This window comes from Gymnoscopelus braueri, assembly GCF_963280865.1.
Source record: "Gymnoscopelus braueri genome assembly, chromosome: 7".
Lineage (NCBI taxonomy): Eukaryota > Metazoa > Chordata > Actinopteri > Myctophiformes > Myctophidae > Gymnoscopelus > Gymnoscopelus braueri.
The window spans coordinates 47372928-47394552 of record NC_137608.1 but is presented as its reverse complement, the minus strand read 5'-3'; the positions used below and the strand labels follow the sequence as shown (position 1 = coordinate 47394552).

Sequence of the window (21625 nt, the reverse complement as noted above, 5' to 3'; positions counted from 1 at the left end):
AGATGATGCAAGATACCTACAGAATCTCATAAAAGCATGAAATGTGGTACAAATGTCCCTTGGGTGATCTGAACACATCCTACAAGGGGTGCCCAAAAAGGTTTTAAACAGGAAGTGACCGTCTAAAAGCAGTTGACACAAAAGAAAACATAAGGGGACGTCATAAAAGTGTATAATTTGGTACGTACATTGAGTGCTTCTTAATATATCCTAGAAGGGGTTATTTATTTGTTTGCTTGTTTATTAAACTTTTTAGGAAGGGACCATGTTGAAGAAATTCTAAATGGCTGTTTAAACAGTTGACCATGGCAGTCTGCATATTATGCAGACTCAATACGACAGGTTATGCAGTGCATAACTTGCCGTATTTTGTAGTCTACCTTCTGTTTTCATTTCTACATCACTTATTTATTTTACTTTCTGCATAATTTTTTTATTGTACTCTTTGAATCTTCTTTATTTATCTAACTCTCTGCATATTCTCATTTATTTTACTCTGCATCTTATCTTACTCTGCATATTCTTATTTTACTCTCTGCATCTTATTTATTTTGCACTCTACATCTTCTTGCTTGTTTTACACTCTATCTTCTCATGTATTTTCTTCTTGATCATTACTGTTTTTTTGTGATTAGTGTTTAGTAACTACATGTATTCATGTGTGCCATTTCGCAATTACCAGCACATTGGCATAATGCTCTGCAAGGTAACCCAGCATCCCGGCATCTACACTTTCTCGAACAGAAGGGCTCAGCTTTGCAGCCACACTTGAGTTCTCTACAAACTTAAGCAGCCTCTGGCAAGAGTGTCCATAAAGGTGTCCACGAATCAGCGACTTTAATTTATTTGTCAGGAGATGGTAGAGATTGCATAGCTTTCAGGCTTCTGGACCAAATGCTAGATTGGCTGCTCGATTTGAATATTGTAGCAGTGCCCGTGTGGGAGGAGTGTTTTCCATTGAGAGACTATTCAAACTTTTTTTGGCACCCCTTAGGATGCATTCAGATCACCCAAGGGACATTTGTACCAAATGTCATGCTTTTATGAGATTATTTTTTATGAGTGTCTTTTGCATCATCTGTCAAGACTGTACACAGCCATTTTCAATTTAGTCAATAACTCACTTCCTGTTTCAGATCATTTCAGGCACCCCTTCTAGGATGTCTTAGGATGACCCAAGGGACATGTATGCCATTATGAGATTCTTTAGTTGTCTTTTGAGTCAATCGACAACACTGTAGGCGGTCATTTTCAATTTTGTCAATGACTCACTTCCTGTTTAAGATTTTTTTGGGCACCCCTTCTGGGATGTCTTGGGATGACCCAAGGGACATGTATGCCAAATTGTATGCTTTTATGAGATTCTTTAGTTGTCTTTTGAGTCAATAGATAACACTGTAGGCGGCCATTTTCAATTTTGTCAATAACTCAGTTCCTGCTTAAGATTTCTTTGGGCACCCCTTCTAGGATGTCTTAGGATGACCAAAAAGACATGTGTGCCAAATTGTATGCTTTTATGAGATTCTTTAGTTGTCTTTTGAGTCAATCGACAACACTAGGCGGCCATTTTCAATTTAGTCAATAACTCACTTCCTGTTTCAGATTCCTTTGGGCACCCCTTCTAGAATGTCTTAGGATGACCCAAGGGACATATGTGCCAAATTTTATGCTTTTTGGAGATTCTTTTGGTGTCTTTTGAGTCAACGGTCAACAGTTTAGGTGGCCATTTTGAATTTTGTCCATAAGTCACTTCCTGTTTAAGATTTTTTTGGGCACCCCTTCTAGGATGTTTTAGGATGACCCAAGGGACATCTGTATCAAATTTCATGCTTTTATCCGCCGCGTAACGATTTGGCCATTTTTTGTGCTTAGTACCCCCTACTATTTAACCCTATTTTATACATAGGCTATTTGAAAATAGCAGATCTACAAGCTTGTAGATCGGCTATTTTCAAATATGTAGTACTTTTACTTTTGGTACTTTAAGTACATTTTGATGCCAATACTTTTGTACTTTTACTCGAGTAAATTTTTTATTCTGGACTTTTACTTGTAACAGAGTATTTTTATATTGCAGTATTGGTACTTTTACTTAAGTAAAGAATTTGAGTACTTTTTCCACCACTGCAAATTTGAGGTTTTAGTGCATAATATGAAGATGGGCGTTTTAAATTAAAAGACTTTCTATTTGTAACACCTTCGTTTTTTTATTATGTGTTGATGTTATTTATATGGTGACATAGCTAGCCGTATTCTGTTTTTCCGTTTCCGTTTTTTATTAATGAACTACAAATCTGAGGAACCCTGGCAAAATTAACTTTTACTGTACAGTATTTTTAAGGTGTGACAATAAGGTCTTTCTGATTCTGATATATTGAATAATCCAACTTCAAAACCAACATATCGATTTTCATTGCATCTGCGCACCTCTGAACTATTACAAATGATACTATGAATGAATACTAAAAAAGTCTGGCCAGATTTGTTTGAAGTGAACATAGAGTACATTTATTCAAAATCCAATAACGACATTTAACCTCTTAACCCATTGATACCTGGAACGCATCTGTGTCACTTTAGATGTCTTTGGCTATTCAAAAACAGCAGATATACAAGCTCATAGCGCGGCACCGAGTGCCGCGCTACGAGCTTGTAGATCTACTATTTTTGAAAAATCTTGAAAAAAAAATGTTTTAGATTTTGTTTCAAAAAACTGTTAAAATTTTTAAAACATTTTAAAAAATCGCCTCAGGTCTTAACACCTTTACCGCCGGGCCCGTAGTTCTACGGGCCGTTAAATCCAACGGTTAAGCGCCGAGCCCGTAGTCCTACGGGCTGCGGTCTTTTCGCGCATGCGCGGTCCGGGTGCACTTTCGGAATTTTTTTGATCCACTTCCGTTTCCGGTTTGATGACAGGAAATAGAATTATTTGGGATCCGGTTTCGACGATCACGCCCGCTCCCATTCTACAGACGAAACTGAAACTCAATTCTCTTCCTGTAGTTTTTTCTCCTCGCATTTCACTGTTTAACGTAATCCGCTCTAACTCAAACATGGATGCCCCGTTTGACACGTGGTTTTCACTGGGAGATACAGGGAGATCTCGCGGATGTAAACAGACCGTTCACGGCTCAATCTTAAGGATTTTAACAAGATCTATGGCGACATGAAAAAAACAAAAAAACAACAAAAACACCTTGGCACTGGTGAGTACATTATGAGATTAACCTCTGGCGGTGGATGTGTTAAAGGGTTAAGCCCTATATATTTTGTCATACAATAAATAGGGAAAATAATTTCACGCTGTGAGCTTGTAGACCAGCTATTCATCGGGTCGGTTGTGGTTGAGAGAACTGAGACCAGTGTTTGACAGCCCCAGTGTAACTGAGAACCCTGAACGCTAACACAGTCCCAACAGCTCAATACATGCATGTGCTGTAGCAGGTGCACGCCCCCACACACACATACATGCATGAAGTCCCAATAGAAACTCAACGCGATTTAGGCACCGACTCACATTGGCAACAAGCCAAAAAGGAATTTGACCAAACCACACACTCAGGATGAGTTTCATTTGAGGTTTTCTGTCACCAACAATAACTGCATTGAACAACAGGACACAGCTCATTACTTGCACAGTTTTGTACATGAAAAGAACTAGTACCTAGTCCGTACCTGGGGATGCACTTGACCCAACTACATGGAGACTTGCTAGAACTGGATTTGATCAAAACTCTGGCTGGAATTGCACCTTTCTTTAGCCAGATGCATTTTAACAACTACAAACCTGCTTCACAGTCACAAACATCCATAACTGCAGGCTACGATAAGCACCATCACAGTCTCCAACTGTTGGCTACAGCGTAAGTTTTATGCTAGGTAGTAGGATGGTGTCACTGATCTCCAAGCTAACAACGTGTCACAACATTGTAGATCTGTAGATCTTTTTGTAGTCTCTCAAGCCTCTCAAACTCTTCCACAATCTTTGAATGCAGAGTGTCTGTACTTTCACCTACTAAACCCTTCCCATACAGGAAGCTGTCATCTGTTGGTCATTTCTGTTAAATATGTATTTATATTGATCAGAAATTACATGTAAATTGTAAATGTAATATTGAAATAATACAACATTCAATATGTCCATTTCTGCTAAGCAGCAAGCTTGATAGGCATCGACTAATTTGATTTACAGTACGTAACAGTAAAAACAGATTTGCTGATTTTCAGCGCTTCTGATCAACATACATACTGTTAGGCAGAAGCATTTGAAAAGTGTGTGAGCCGACAGCCTGCCTCGAGAGAGACTGTTCTTTCTGGCCATCCTATAAAATAAGTTTACTGTGAGGCTCCATCAGTGCAACCTGGGGGTAGCACCAGTGTTAGCATTGCAGGCGTGAATCATTTTCAGATGGGGGGTCCGCAGGGCCAAGTACAATTTGAGGGTCCTTGACATGAAACGGTTTGAGACTATAGAGACTTCAGGATGCACCCCTGTCCCACTTACTGCAGAGTATATCAGCACCACTATCAGCAGGTATCAGCAACATAATGAGGCACACGGTGATATCAATGACAACACCATGACTAAGAGGTAACGGGACTCGCACGTGTGGCATGTGTGTTCTGTTCACGACACGTCACAGTGTGTCACCGCTGTGATGACGTGGCAATTCTGTGTGTGTGTGTGTGTGTGTGTGTGTGTGTGTGTGTGTGTATACCTCCAACCAGGGTTGCCAGATCTGCTTATTATAATTTCCCTGCAAGATTTTATTTGAAAATAGCAGATCTACAAGCTCACAACGCGTCGCATCGCGACGCGTTGTGAGCTTGTAGATCTGCTATTTTCAAATAGCTGATGCATTATGTTAAAGTGCTCATGTGGCCCATAGTCGCTTCTTTTGGGCTGGTTTTCCTAGACCTGGTTGCTTGTTTCTCTCACAGAATCTGGCAACGCTGCCTCCAACCACAGACAAACAAACAAACACACAAACGCGCACACACACAGAATTTGCCACATCATCACAGTGGTGACACACGTGTGACGTGTCGCGAACACACATGCCACACGCGTGAGTCCTTTTACGTCATAGAGTGGTGTCATTGATATCACCGTGTGCCTCATTTTGCCTGGTGACAGTTACAACACACACACACACACACACACACACACAAGAGGAAAGATGGGACAGTGCCCGGTGGGATGGACGGGAAAGAGGGAGGGAGGGAGGGGAAAGATGGAGAGATGAAAAAGATGGAGAGATGAAATAATAAAGCGATGGAGGGAGGGAAGGGATGGAGAGAGAAATGGGAAGCATGAAGCCAGGGCAGATTCCATTCCATTCCTCCCATCTGATACATGACATCCCTTTCAGTCAATTCCAACGGCTACACAGTGATATCATCGCCGTTGGCCGGCAGACACATTGTATGTCCAACACTGTTCATTTTCAGGAAATGGAAGAAAGAAGAGCCTGTGTTCCAATGGACCAAATGTAGTTATTATTTAGTCACAAGCTCTTGTTAATACTTTTTTTTTTCTCCATTGGTTAAATATTTATAGAAGCCCAAAACGGACTAAACCACTTTCAACCTGGTGGTCCTACTTTGGGCATGTCATTATAGAGGCCTGTCTAAATGTTTTGTTGACAGAGCCGACAAACCCGACATTGTTGCACGTGTGCATTCTCGTGATCACTCAGATATCCTTTTCTGGCCCGGACCACTGGCCTAGTGGTCCGGGCATCTAGGCTCTAATGTAGACTGACAGCGCATCCTTTTTTAAGAAACACCATTCCTCTTCCCACACCCGCCCTTTTTTTTTGTGACTCAATACAGTATATTAGTGCATCCTAGGCCTGACCTTGACTAGTCGAATAGTCGACTAATTAGTCGCGGGGGGTCCGAGTCGACTGCGGGTCTCTTAGTCGAATTATAAAAAATTAAAAAAACTGAGAGATTGGCCTAGTTTTTTATATTAATTAACTAATAGTTTGCCAAAAATAGGATATACATCATGATTTATTGGGAGAAACCAATAGTATTATGTTAAATCAGACACTAAGCACCCCTATAGCCAAATGGAATGTTCCTCTATTGCATAACATATTTTTTGCATGATTTGACTGAGAGATTGGAAGTTGAATCAGACTGATTCGACTGCCAATCTCAGTCGAATCATGCAAAAAAAATAAAAATAAAAAATCGACTATACAAATCCTTAGTCGGGGACAGGCCTACTGCATCCTAATACAGGATGCACTAAGCTCCTACAACAAGGGTCTTCAACAAGGGTTACCACAGGGGGACAGCCAAATATTTTATATTAACCACTTGAACCCCTACTAGGATCCCTATTCTGAGGGGAACATTAGCCAAAAAATAGCCGATCTACAAGCTCACCCTGCGAGGCGTTGAGCTAAGGGGTCCTTGGGCTGAAAAACGTTGAAGACCCCTGTCCTACAGTAATACCAGCTAATCTATTATTGACAGTGCATTAAAGACGGGTGTTTCTTGTTCAGAGGCGATTACTGTACAAGTGTTGGCAAACCTGTTCAGCTTCCTACAGAGAAAGACAGACATAATGTGTGAGTAACGTATGTGCGCTATGAAGCACAGTCTACAGACTCCCTGCTCTGTTGTCTGATGTACAGGAAGGCAGGGTTCAAACTGACCTCCCTGTTTGTATAAAACATTCCTCTCTCTTTGCCTCTCGCTCCTCACCTTTGACCCCTGTGTCAAAGTTCCTCACACTCTCTTTCTCTCTCTATCTCTCTCTTTTTCCTTTATCTTCATTGTAGTCCAGTACCTTAACCCTATTTTTTTACATTAACGATACGAAGCTGATAATAGCGCCAAATTTTGCATGAGGCTTCTTTAGGACGTACTGATGGATTCTAGCCTTGGGTACCAAACTTTATTTTGAATATTTTCCATACAATTAGGCTTATCAATATCCATTAAAAAAAACAGGCGATTCACTATTTGGCCTATCACTCTTGAACCGTAGGTCATAGCATAAACAATCTTTATTCCCTGGATCCCTTGGATCATGACGCAACTTCCCATAGAGATCCCACCCCTTTTCCGATTTCAAGATTTTCCGCCATTTTGCGTTATCTTCAAAACACATATTTTGATATTACTCCTACAAATGTTGTCCTAAACTCACACAAATCAGCACACACTCTTTGTCTTTGGTCATGTGATCAAGATGTATCAGTCCGATTTTTCATATTCCCTTCGGATTGGCTACCATTGGCTTCTGAAAGTTGTGGGAGGGTCTGTTTGGCCAAAAAAATGCACAAATCATGAACACAGCGTCCTATCTGTCCCAAATTTTTATCATTGATGGGCTACTAATAAACGCAGAGCCAATGCGATTTCACTTCCACCCATAGGGGGCGCAACAAATTCTATAAATGTTACTGTTTTTGCACCAAATTAAGTACAAATGGTCTTGTGAGTCATGTGACAATGACCGTCCAACAGGCTTTTGATATTCCATACTGTTTGCCTGTAATTGGCTTCAAAGAAAAAGCATTTGATGAGTATGCAGATGACGTTTTCATCCTTTATATCTGCTGAAGCAGCTGCAGGAAACCAAGCGGTTGGATGTTGTATGGGACACATATATCCCAGATAGTTTGAAGGAGTCCACCCATGAAAAGAGAGAACAAGGTGTTCGCAGGAAAGTGTCAGGTCAGACAAAGCTACCAGGCAATTGGATGGATTTTCTTCGTGACCCAACAAATAAGAGGGAGCTGTTTGCCTTTTTGACTTCAAGGACTGAAAAGTTCAACTGGCCACCATCCAAAGCTGTGTATGTCGTTTTTTGGTTCCAGTAGTACCATGACCTGTTGCAATCATGACACCAGGATTCTGGTTCATGTACGCCATGCACTGGAGCAAGGAGCAAAAACTATCCTTGTGCGTACTGTGGACACTGATGTCATTGTGATCCTTGCAGGCTTGTTCCATGATTTAGTTACGATTCAACCTTTGGCTGACATCTGGGTGGATTTTGGCATGGGCAAAATACATATTTTACCACATCAACAACGTGTGTAAATCTCTAGGGGATACACAATCTCGTGCTCTGCCTATGTTCTATGCATTGTCAGGTTGTGAGTGACACAACATCTGCTTTCCACAGTAAGGGTAAGAAGTCAGCTTGACATGCCTGGCAAGCCTATGATGATGTCACAGAGATACTTGTCAGTCTGGCCAAACATCCCTTCCAGCTGCTGAATGTTGACAGTCAGCAGTTCCAGAAGCTTGAGAGACTGATGGTTATCCTGTATGACAAATCCAGTCCTTTGAGCTCCATCAACCAAACTAGAAAATAACTCTTCTGTCATGGGAATAGGTCAATGGAGAAACTGCCACCCACCCAAGATGCACTACTTCAGCATGTTAAGCAGGCAGTGTATCAAGCAGGCATCTGGGCGACCAGCCTACAAACAGAACAAGTTATTCTTTACCCACATGAGTATGGCTGGACCAAGGAATCTGAGGCATGGGTGCCAGTTTGGATGACAATTCCAGAAGTCTCCAGAGCATGCAGAGAGCTGTTCAAATGCTCTCGTAAAGGGGACTGTTCCAATTGCAAATGTGGCAAATCAAATTTGGACTGTTCTCCACTTTGCAATTGCAAATGTTTGACTCATATGACCATTTGTATTAATTAGTTGCAAAAACAGTGACATTTGTAGAATTTGTTGCGCCCCCTATGGGTGGAAGTGAAATCGCACTGGCTCTACGTTTATTAATGGCCCCTCAATTATATGAATTTGGGACAGATAGGACGCTGTGTTTATGATTTGTGCCATTGTTTTCCAAACGGACCCTCCCACAAATTTCAGAAGCCAATCGTAGCCAATCCGATGGGAATATGAAAAATTGGACTGATATATCTTGATCACGTGACCAAAGACAGAGTGTGTGCCGATTTGTGTGAGTTTGGATAAAATTTGTAGGAGTAGTAGCCAAATATGTGTTTTGAAGATAATGCAAAATGGCGGAAAATCTTGAAAACGGAAAAGGAGCGGGACCTATATGGGAAGTTGTGTCATGATCCAAGGAGTCCAGGGAATTATTATTTTTGTGCTATGACCTACGGTTCAAGAGTTATAGGCCAAAAAGTGAATCGGCCTGTTTTTTTTTTATGGATATTGATAAGCCTAATTTTATGTAAAATATTCAAAATAAAGTTTGGTACCCAAGGCTAGAATCCATCAGTAGGTCCTAAAGAAGCCTCATGCAAAATTTGGCGCTATTATCAGCTTCGTATCGTTAATTTTGCTAAGGTACCCCACTATTGCCTGAGCTCTGTCTTTCTCCCTTTGTTTGGTTTTCTAGAACTCTTGAATCGATATTGTAGATGGTATGTTGTGAATATGTATTCTGATGTACCCCCACACACACACACATACACTTTGCGTGGCAGGTACACCCACGCATTCACTCAGTGACTTGCTCACGTCATGAACTCTATACCAGGGGTCTTCAACAGGGGGTCCGGGACCCCTAGGGGGTCCTCAGAGTTACTACAGGGGGTCCGCCAAATCTTTGTGTGACATGATTACTTTGTTTTACCTTAACCACTTGAATCCTAGCATCCTTATTCTGAGGAGAACTTTAGCCAAAAAAATAGCAGATCTACAAGCTCACAACGCCTCGCGCTGCGTTGTGGAGCTTGTAGATCGGCTATTTTTTGGCAAAGAGGTGTTTGGTGTAGAGGGAAAAAAGAGCAGACCAAGTAAACAAAAAAAGTTGAATCTGAAACAAAATGTTATACAATATAGAGGGGGTCCCTGCTTCATCTCTCTCTCAGCTAGGGGGTCCTTGGCCTGAAAACGTTGAAGACCCCTGTTCTATACATTTCATGCACCCAATGGCACCACCACGCTACATGACATCATACACGCCTCATACTAAGGACCGCAATGGAAACAAGCTGTACGGGTTTTTTTTTTTGCGTTATCCTTATGATTATAGTGGGTCAGATGTATGTTACATAATATGTTTTTATTTCATGATCAATAAAGGTTTCAATCAATCCCATCAATATCGCAGACTTTCATGTTCATGAAACATGTCCTGACTCCTGACTGCTGCCGTGCCCACACTGTAACATTCCATAAGAGTTCCATGTCGTATACTGCCCGGGATTGGAACCCTCGTCACCCACGCGGGAGACCAAACTGCTACCGCTATTCCAATGTGAGCTTGTAGATCGGCTAATTTCAAATGGCTGAAATGTATGGCCGAAGTGGTTAACGTATGTTTTGTAATAATAATCAAAATCTACAAAGTAACTACCGGTAGTAACTAAAGTTGTCAAATAATTGTAGTAGCACAATGTTTGCCTCTGAGATGTGGTGGAGTAGAAGTAAAAGTACTGAAAATTGGAAATACTCCAGTAAAGTAAAAAATACCTAAAAATTGTACTTAAGTACGGTACTTGAGTAAATTTACTTAGTTCCTCACGCCACTGCAGGGTAGCAACACAGTCACAGCCACTGAGGGTAGCAGCTAGAAACCAGACAGTAAGGATTGACTGCCTGTTGTACCTCAGTGACATAAAGTGTAAACTCTGTTGTTTCAGAAACACATAGAAGACTCCTAACCGCTTGAAGCCCTGCATCTATATTATGGGGGGGGGGGAATAGCAGATCTACAAGCTAACAATGAGTCGCGTTGCGACGCGTTGTGAGCTTGTAGATCTGCACATGTCAGCGGGGAGTGTTGGGTTGGGAGGAGTAGGACGAAGGCTCTATACGTCCCGCGTTGCCAGATTCCGCGAGAGAAACAAGCAACCAGGTCTGGGAAAACCAGCCCAAAAGAAGCGACGTATGGGCCACATGAGCACTTTAACATATACATCAGCTATTTGAAAATAGCAGATCTACAAGCTCACAACGCGTCGCATTGTGAGCTTGTAGATCGGCTATTTCCAAATACAATGTTGCGGGGGAAATTATAATAAGCAGATCTGGCAACCCCTGTCTACGTCCTCCCGGTGGGGGCTCCTCACTGGCAGGTGAGTCGGTATGATAGCAACAGCGGTGACGACACACTAATGTATGTGGGGAGTAATTAATTGGCATAATGACTAAAAAGGAGTAAAAAAAAAAAAAAAAAAGCTAGCTGGACACGACCCATATGGAGGCAGACTCACCGACAACCCTGTCTCCTGTCTGGACGCCCATCTTCCGCATGGCGGCGGCGAACAACGCCACGTCTCTCCTCAGCTCTCCATACGTCACCTTCTGTATCTCATCATTGGCCTCCGCTGGAGAGAGAGAGAGAGAGAGAGAGAGAGAGAGAGAGACACAGACATTTATTTTCATGTACATGTAAACACCAGAATGTCAGAACACGGTACAAAGTAAAAAATCCTCAGTGTTAATTTATCCTCTATCCGATCCTAATATCTCTCTCAGAGAGTGTAATGCAATGTAACCAAATGGACCCATAAGGGTCACTGATGCCAAGGAATAATTCGGAGTACTAAAAGTGAGTAAAATAATCATTAGAGTAATCATCGTTTCTCTGCTCTGATACATGGTCGGTCCAGGTGGAGTCGGTGTCACGTGTCAATCCTAATCAAAATTAAACCTGTGTTCTAGAGACTAAACTAACCCATTAAGACCAGAGGCCGATTACACAAATGCCTTCTAAAATCAGTAGTTCTCACACTTTCCAGATGTTTCAGAAAATAGCAGATGTGCAAGCTTGCAGCGCGGCACGAGGTGATGCTCTGTGAGCTTGTATATCTGCTATTTTGGAACGCTTTCCCGGTTTTAATGGGGTAATCACAAGCTCTCGTCAATACTTTTCACTGGTTCCAAAAATACCTACAATAACAGACCTACAAGCTTGCGAACTTGTAGCAGTAGATCGGCTATTCTCGCTACTTCTGCCCCCGACACTGTCACACGACGAAGTATGAACCAGAGCATTCATTGTATGATAAAAAATGTACAATAAAGATGAAATAGTGACATGGTTTCTGCCCCCACCGAGACTGCATAGTGCTGACTCATCCACTCCAATAACCTCGCAGCATAATGTTGACGTAAATCAGAGAAGAGAGAGAGGGGGGGGGGTGAAAGGGCCCAAGAGGGCCAATCTCTGAATGGTTTGACAGATCACAGCGGACGTATAAAGTCGTTGACAAGGCGGGTCGGACAGAAAGTGACGTCATGCGTCACAGAGAGAGAGACGTGGACTGGAGAGACAACGCAGAGGAGCCACAGACATGGCCAGGATCCTCGTCTCTCTCTAAGTAAAACGCTCGCTGACGTTCATTGCGGCCCCCGCAGCGCTGTGACTGATGGACCCAACCCGCGTAATCGCATTAAAGCTCCTCTGTGTGTGTGTGTGTTAGACACACACACACACACACACACACACACACACACTCACACACACACACACACTTTAGAAGTGCCTATCCATTACTATATGAGAGACAGAGCAGGCATCGGGAGGTAAACTAATAACCTGACGCATGTTGCTCTGTGCTCGCATCTATCTTTAATCCTCCTTTTTTCTTACCTGCAGTTATTTATGTCTGTCTTTATTTGTTACCTTGCTTGCTTCCTTCCTTCCTTCCTTCCTTCCTTCCTTCCCTTCCCTTCTTCCCTTCCTTCCTTTTGTATCTTCCTGTTGACAATCCTTTACTTGCTTCTTTCCTTCCCTCTCCCTCCCTGCTTCCTCTCTAGCTTCTATAGACTGATTACAACAATAAGGTCACCTTCACAAAAGCGGTCTGTCTAGTACTCTATAGATCTGGAGAGAATTGACCTTTATCTTTACAGAAGAACAGAAAACACAGCCTTTTTGCTCCTGGTCTGATAACAGAGAGAGATCGAATCGGGAAAAAACTGCTTTGAGATACTGTAGCCAACCATTTAGAAGACGAAAAATGTCAATTTGGATTGACTCGATAGCCTTTAAAGACCAAAGTCGTAGATTGGACTTCATTTAAATTGGCTAAAAATAGCCAGTTACAGACGATATCAATTCTGATGTGAATTCTGAGTGCATACAGCTACTTTGTATTTCATGGATTGTAGCAGATCTACAAGCTCAAAACGCGTCAAGCTCAAAACGCGACGCTTTTCAAGCTTGTGGATCTGCTACTTTTGATGCTTTTGTGTGGAGCTGTAGTATGAACAGTTAGACAGTTAGAACATGGCAATAAGAGGTTTCTGCCCGACAACAACGATGTAAGTAATATAAGAAGGGTTTTTGGAGGGGCGGCTGCAGCGGAGTGGATTGCCGGTTTGACCCTCGGCACGAGCAGTCATGCGTGCCGAGGTGTCCCTGAGCAATTCAATTCAATTCAATTCAATTTTATTAAAGTGTCAAATCACAACAAGTTGTCTCAAGACACTTTACATGTAGAGCAAAGACCCGACAGTCATACCCTGAGCAAGCAATTTTGCGAGAAATTTAGGAAGACACTTAACCACTAACAGCTCCCCACTTAGCGCTCATCTGATCAAGACAGAAAACTAATTTCTTCTCCCTCTGGGAACAGTAAATGCCCCCCCCCCCTTTCCCCTTTATTGTCATATTGTCAAAGCTAAGGATCTGGAGTCAAAACTAAAGATCTGGAGTCAAAGTTCAAGATCTCTACTCAACACTTAAGATCTCTAGGGCTGTCACGATCATGACATAATATGTCATGATCGTGACAGCCCTAGAGTTATATTCTGTATATTTTATTACTTGACAATTAATTATCATTTACATAAAGCTACAGCAGCGTTTGAGTGACATGTTCTGTACGGGCTTTGGAGCTTGCAGCAAACAGGCCTGGCTTACTCAACTGACTAATGAGTGCCACTGCCAACAATCACACAACATGCGATGCAGAGGCGGGCATCTTGTGGCTGCATGTACACGGCTTTGACAATGAGTCAGCAGTGGTTTGGATGCAACAGTTAGTCAAACTAATCGATTTAAGAAAAATATATTTTTTTTAATAAAATTTTGGGGGTACATACGTTTTTATTTTATTTTATAGATTTGCAAGCTCTCAACGGGTCGCAATGCAACACGTTATAAGCTTGTATATCGTTATTTTTGCACAGCATTGTGACAATTTCTGACAAAGCAGTGCATAAGTGGTTAATCAGACTAAGCAATGTTGTCCATCATTGTAAAACATCTACTAATTAGTTTTTGCTCCGATTCCTTGATATATGATTCATTAATTAATTCATGAATTAAAAAACATTAAAAACACGCTTCTCGATTATTTGATTAGTCGAAAAAGTAATCTATAGAATAATCGCTAAGAAAATAATTGATCGTTTCAAGCGTACTATACACCAAGTCCCATGTCCCATGCTCATACACCCTCCATTCATGCCAGACCATGATCGTAATGGTTCAATCTACGTGTCTATTTAAGCAGACCAACATTCACTGTCTCATGTTCAACATGAAACACAAATGTGAAAAAAAACTCCCTCTACCTCCTCAGCCTAACCCTGTAGCAGCGTTTAGGTATTCGCTGTGTTAGCAAGTCACTCAAAGCAGGTTCATATGCGTTGTATATCATGTTCTTCATTACTGTGTATCTTTAGGTTCTGCCCTATGACGCGCTATTATGTCAAGAGTTATAACTCTGCATCTTAAGGCTCTGCTTTTGGGGGGGTTTGTGATCTCAGAGTCTGCGTCACGCTTGCGCAGATAATTCTGTGGTATCACAGGAGCACAGCCCAGCGGTCATCAACTGGTCCACGCACTGTCCGTTGCCATTATACTGTTCTTATTTTGTTCATGTAATGTGCGATGACAGCACTGACTGTATTGATGAGAACCCATTATTGAAAAGCCAAACATGGACTAGACTTGGACCATGCTGCATTGACACATGCATACAGCCAGTACACAGTGGCTGACTTTGCCAGTCTCCAGGTTTTCTTCACAATATGTAGTACACTCAGTTAATTAAAGCAGAAGTACTATGGTTTTAAAATGTGAATTACATTGGAATTGACACTATGGCACTATTATGAGTCCCCAATCCACTAGGATACATTTAGGCCTATGTGTTTCTGCTAATATGATTGGCTCAAAATAACATTTTGACAAAAAGGTCCATCACAAGCCAACATCATGGTGGTGATAACCCCTGACACAGCCAGACTGCCAAATAGAAATGCCAAATGATTGCAAATGGTTTCCCTCTTGACACAGAGTGTCTCATTCTGTAGTAAGATCGGGCCTTACAGAGTCAATGTTTGATTAGAGTCTGCAGCCAGACTTTTTCAGGGACTTTGCTAGGCACAATTATTACATAATCGCCAAATCGCAAATATTTTCTGCATAATCGTCATAATCATTTCCATTTTCATATATTTTCAAACATTTTCAAAAAATAGTGGAAATAGCAGATCTACAAGCTAAAAATTCAAATTCAAAAACATTTTGAGCTTGTAGCTCGGCTATTTCCACTACTAATCTTTTTTTTAGAGTATAAAATCATGTCATTTGTCATATCTGCCCTGTGCAACGTTTGTTTACGAAGTAAAAAAGAAATGTGATTTCCATGGAGCACTGCGGTAGTTCAGGGCAGGCATGGACGTCGAGGCCATGCTCACTCACCCTCCAATCTCGGCAGACCACGATCCTAATGGTTCAATCTACGTGCAGTTGACTGACTCCAACAAGCTCTCATAGTACTTTAGATGATACAACATCCACCGCATGGCATCTGTTGCCATAGTGACATGTATCTCTTGTGTTGTTTGTTATAGTGAATGCTGTGTGTACTCACTGGCTGCATACAGGGCCACTTTGTCCTGGTCTGCGTGTTTCAGCAGGTTTTCCGCATAGTTTAATCGGGCCCCTTTAAACCACTCGGGAACATCTGAGATCAGCTTGGTCGGATCCACCACCTGGGGACACACACACACACGCACGCACGCACGCACGCACGCACGCACGCACGCACGCACGCACGCACGCACACACACACACACACACACACACACACACACACACACACACACACACACACACACACACACACACACACACACACACACACACACACACACACACACACACACACACACACACACACACACACACACACACACACACACACACACACACACACACACACACACACACACACACACACACACACAGGGCAAGACATGGGAGTTACTCACTGTAACCACTGTCCGAAGACTGTACAGATCTTCGGAGTTACATTCACAGTGAGGATCTAACTGTGTAGGAAGGAGTATAACACTTATTGGGGTCTTGGCTTCCAGTTCAACAAATCAGTTTGTCATGACCATAAAAGGCATTAGTGTGCACACAAAAATCCACAGTGTTAACTTAGCTGTGACTGGAGAGTGTAAACATAATATCCAAATGGTCCCGGTCAAAATAAATCAACCTAAAAACCCATTGTTAAATGGGGTTGGTAAATTGTTCTGATGTGAGATCAATAATGTAGTGTGGCCAAAAAATACCCTATCACTTCACTGTGTTTCTCTGTGATACATCGACATCAAGAAACGAGGACAAAAAACGCTTCGTTTCACGTTAAAAATGTCAACTTCCTGTTGATTTTACTATTTGAAGATCTGCAGACCCAGTCCGGGTTTTCTTGCAAATAAAAATGGCAATGGCAATTAAAAAAAAAACAGTACTGGGTTTTGTGATGTTCTATATTGGCAGAATCAGCTTTGTTTGTGTTTGTTAACGGGCTAAAAGAGTGACTTTGAGTGATGTTTCACCGCACAATTTAAGTCAATGAGGAGCACATTTTGAATGATCAATTTCTAATCAATGGAGCAACTATTTTTGATTTCTTGTCCACCTTTAGAGTTACATCATGGCAAGGTAACTACACAACCCAAACCTCTACCAAAATGTTCTTGCCCTTTAAATGTTTTTTTTAGCAGAAATGTCACCTATTACAAGTTGGGAGTGAGAACGCACATTCGCAATCCTGAGTCCAAGGAACAGGAATGACATTTTAGGCATTTAAGCGATAATCGAGCAATTTCACAACGCGCCAGCAGGTGGACGTTCAAGTGCCTTGCCCAAGGACACTTCGGTTTGGGACTGAATCTGCGAGACGAGACAGTCCCTCTGACACTGTGTAACAGTAAGTCAAGACACGGCTGCGGTCAGCTGACACTGTGCCTTCTTGTACACAATGTCTTCAGTGTTCCGGGCACAGGAGTGCCAACATGTGACATCATTATTATGCTTTGTCTGTGAGTGTGTAAGTTAGGGGAGTGGCACAAATTGACCCATAAGGGTCCATTTGGTTCCAGGTTACACCCTCTCAGAGTTACAAATGGATCAATTAACACTGAGGATTTGTACTCTGTAGCTATATTGTGGACCAGGGAGGATATTCGATGAAGACATCTGGAAGTTTGCCTTGCGTCTGGTGTTACAATTTAAGTAGGAAATGCAATGGTTACTCTTTGGATCAATGCATGCAGTTGTGTTGTAATGCAAACAAAGCCGAGTTGAGTTCAAAATACTTGAAATTGATATTGATATGGTAATGTCATTGCTCTGGAGGATAAGATTATCGCTTAAATGCCTTAAATGTCATTCCTGTTCCTTGGACCATTATTGCTGCTTTGAGAAACTACAATATGTACATAACATAACAGTATTTTATTTTATTTTATTATCATTATTACTAAATGTGGATATGATGACCAAACAGGTAGAGGAATTGATTGTTCATGTCACTCAGGTAGAACAGTCTGATAAGTGATGTAATCCAGAAGATTACATCACTTTAATGTAAACACTAGGATAAGCCAAAATCACAAATGATACCCTGCATACCCTGCATCACACCACAATACCAATATCATATCGATAGTCACCAGTTCTAGACAAAAAGCAACAGAAAAATATCAAACTTCTTGTGGAATTCCTAAATCTTTGAGGCGTTTGTGTGATAATAAACGGGCAGGGCAAAGCCTTTATGTGCCTTGCTTTAACCCATTTCAGATGTTAGTGTTGGCTATTCAAAAATAGCAGATCTACAAGCTCACAGCGCGTCACTTCGTGCCGCGCTGCAAGCTTGTACATCTGCTATTTTTGGAACATTATAGAAAATCTTGAAAGCGTTTGAAAAAAATTTGAATTACGAAAAAAAGTTTGAGAACCACTGATTTAGAAGGCATTCGTAGAATGGGCCTCAGGTCTTAATGGGTTAAATAATAACCACCGTCACAGATACGTTGTGTTGTTCGTCAGCAGTGGTGGAAAAAGTACTCTTACGTAAAAGTACCAATACTGCAATATAAAAATACTCTGTTACAAGTAAAAGTCCAGAATACAAAATTCTGGACTTGAGTAAAAGTACAAAAGTATTGGCATCAAAATGTATTTAAAGTACCAAAAGTAAAAGTACTAAATATTTGAAAATAGCAGATTTCTAAGCTTGTAGATAAAATAGTACTACAGTGGTTAATGTCATAATTTATATCTGCAATGTGACTAGTAACTAAAGTTAAAAAATACTTGTAGTGGAGTAAAAGTACAATATTTGACTCTGAGATGTAGTGGAGTAGAAGTAAGAGTATAGACAATTGGAAATACTCCAGTAAAGTAAAAGTACCTAAAATTTTCACTTAAGCACAGTACTTGAGTAAATGTACTTAGTTACTTTACACCACTGTTCGTCAGACTGTGAAAGTGTCTGCTGACTTACACAACATGTAAGATGAAACTAGCTGGTGGTGATTCATCGTGTTGTTGTGCTTGAGGTTGTGCTTACCGTGGGGTCACTCTCAAGGCTGGCTGATTGACCATACCTGAAGGTAACCTAGAAATGCCAGGAATCTATGTGTGAGTGTGTGCGTGCGTGCGCGTGCATATCTCGAGATCGACTTCACACTCGGTGGGCGTATTGCACGTGTGAAGTCGACTGTATGAGCGGTGCTCGTGAACACTGCAAGCAGCACTTCCGGGGACCACATGCACTATAATAGTGTATCTGTAAATTCCAGCAATGTATTGTCTGTCTGTCTGTCTGTCTGTCTGTCTGTCTGTCTGTCTGTCTGTCTGTCTGTCTGTCTGTCTGTCTGTCTGTCTGTGCAGTGTAGGGGTACAACAGTTAATCAAACTATTTGATTTCATTGATTATATATATAATTTAATAAAAAGTAATTGATTTTATTATAATAATCGATTGTTTTGGGGGGCAGAAATGTATATTCTTCTTTAAAAAAAATCCCCAAAATACAGAAAATAGCAGATCTACAAGCTCACAACTATTGTTATCCAGCTAAGCTTCAGGTTTGACACAAAATTAAATATTGCACAGCAGGTGCAACATTAAGCATTAAAGGAGGAGTTCACCCAAAAAATGTCTTATTTTCTATCAATTGCACACCCTATGAAGCCTTGAATCCATTGATTCTTTTTTGTTTTTGTCGCATTCCTAAGCTAATAATTTGATTCCCGTCTCCTACCGGCTAATGTATCTGGTAGGAGACACAAAGTAGATTATTTGTGTCTCCTACCGGAAATACACACGGTCATCAAATTATTGTCTTAGAAATGCCACAAAAACAAAAATAAATCCATGAAATCAAGGCTTCATGGGGTGTGTAATTGATAGATAATAAGTAATTTTTTGGGTGAACTCCTCCTTTAAGCATTTGCAAGTCTATTGGGTGCTATTTTACGGTGTTAAGCGAGAGGGAACTTTTTCAGTTGTGGCACCAACACGGAACACAGTACAGTACGGTAAATAAATAGAGGAATTCAAATTATGCTGAAAAGTGAAAACTTTTCAGGGCGCTTCTTGCTTTCTTGTGGTGTAAAGTGTATTTTCCTGTCATGGTTTAGGTAAGACAAACCTCTAACACTTAAAGGTAGGGTAAATTATTTACTTTGGTTAAAATAAGTGTCAAATAGCTCTATATTCTGATAGTACTCATTGCTATAGAGTGTTTGTTCAGTAAAAGGAGTCTCCCATGTCTCTCCAGCTCTTTATTAAACAGAAAATGCATTTTCAGTGCTCTCTCCTGATTGGCTTAAATGTTGTCACCTACCTGAAAATGTAACATATTCTGTTTACTAAAGAGCTGGAGAGACCCCTGTGACCGAACAAACGCTCTGTAGCAATGATTACTATCAGAATATAGTACTTTATCCTTTTTAAAAAGTCACAAAGTTAACGAGAAAAAAAAATCACTTACCCTACCTTTAATTGGTACAGGGGGAAAAATACGCATTTTCCAGGAAGAGGGTATTGAAAGGTCACTGGGTGGTAGCATGGAAATCAGACGCTCTAGTCTTCCGATAAGACATCAGCTGTGTGTGTGTGTGTGTGTGTGTGTGTGTGTGTGTGTGTGTGTGTGTGTGTGTGTGTGTGTGTGTGTGTGTGTGTGTGTGTGTGTGTGTGTGTGTGTGTGTGTGTGTGTGTGTGTGTGTGTGTGTGTGTGCGTGCGTGCGTGCGTGCGTGCGTGCGTGCGTGCGTGCGTGCGTGCGTGCGTGCGTGCGTGCGTGCGTGCGTGCGTGCGTGCGTGCGTGCGTGCGTGACGTATGCATGCAGTGTAACAGCAGCAGAAGGTTCTCAGCGTGTTGCACCTGCCTCTTTGTACGTGGTGGAGCTGACTACACCGCAGAACCGCCACACCTCAGCCCAGAACTCCGGGTAACTCTCCACCGACCACTGGTACAGGTCATTGTAGCTTACTGGAAGGAAGGGAGAAAAAAAAGCAAAGAGAAATCGCTTGTTGTTATTAATGATTAATAATGGCAAAAGTGTCTGTCTCATACAGCAGTGGCTCTCAAACTGTTTCATGTCAAGGACCCCCAAATGTATATTTATTTGTCCGCGGACCCCTATCTGAAACTTTTTTTTGTGCCAGGGACCCCCAGAAGAGAAGATTCAAGTTAAAGAATTCAAAGATTTTCAAAACATTTGAGATTATAATTTTTTTATTCCAAAAATTGCAGATGTACAAGATGTACTAAGTGATGCGCTGTGAGCTTGTATATCTGCTAAAATCTGCTTAAATATCCAACATATAAATGGATAAAGTGGTTAAAAGTATTGAGATCCAGACCCCCTGGAACCTCCCCCAAGTACCCCTGGGGGTCCCCGGACCCCACTTTGAGAACCACTGTCATATAGTACATATACTGCTGTTATAGCCTGTCTTGAAGAGGACGTGTGTTTGTCAATAGGAGGAGCAGGAAGAGGTGATTCATTCATTACTTTAAATTGCATTTCCGTCTTTGCAGATTACCTGAAGTAAATAACAATAATAGTTTGAATGTATACAGCGCCTTTCATGAACCCAGGGACCCTTTGCATCAAAACAATGAACAAACGGCAAAGAAAAAACAACCAAACAAAACAACAAAGAACTATTTGCCATAAGCCTGAGAGAATAGGTGTCTTTTCAAGGCAGCCTTAAAAGAGTCCAGTGTTGGAGGAGCATGGCGAATCTCCATTGGGAGAGAGTTCCACAGGGTGGGGGGGCTGCCACACTGAAGGCTCTGTCCCCAAGGGTTCGCTTGCTTGTTTGGGGGACAGAGAGGAGGTCCAAGTCTGTGGACCGGGTTCCGTGACAGAGTATGTTCCTGGAGGAGG

General features: G+C 41.6%; 1 protein-coding gene across 1 annotated transcript in view; it reads right to left on the bottom strand.

Annotated features, from left to right (window-relative positions):
- The window catches only part of LOC308089083 (acetoacetyl-CoA synthetase-like), a gene marked incomplete at both ends in the record, with an annotated part of 34530 nt that overhangs the window by 11724 nt on the left and 1181 nt on the right, over positions 1 to 21625 (bottom strand). The window contains 3 exons of the mRNA XM_080433655.1: positions 11180 to 11293; positions 15800 to 15920; positions 20618 to 20721. Of these exons, the coding sequence (XP_080289781.1) occupies positions 11180 to 11293; positions 15800 to 15920; positions 20618 to 20721 (339 nt within the window). The remainder of the gene's footprint in view (positions 1 to 11179; positions 11294 to 15799; positions 15921 to 20617; positions 20722 to 21625) is intronic.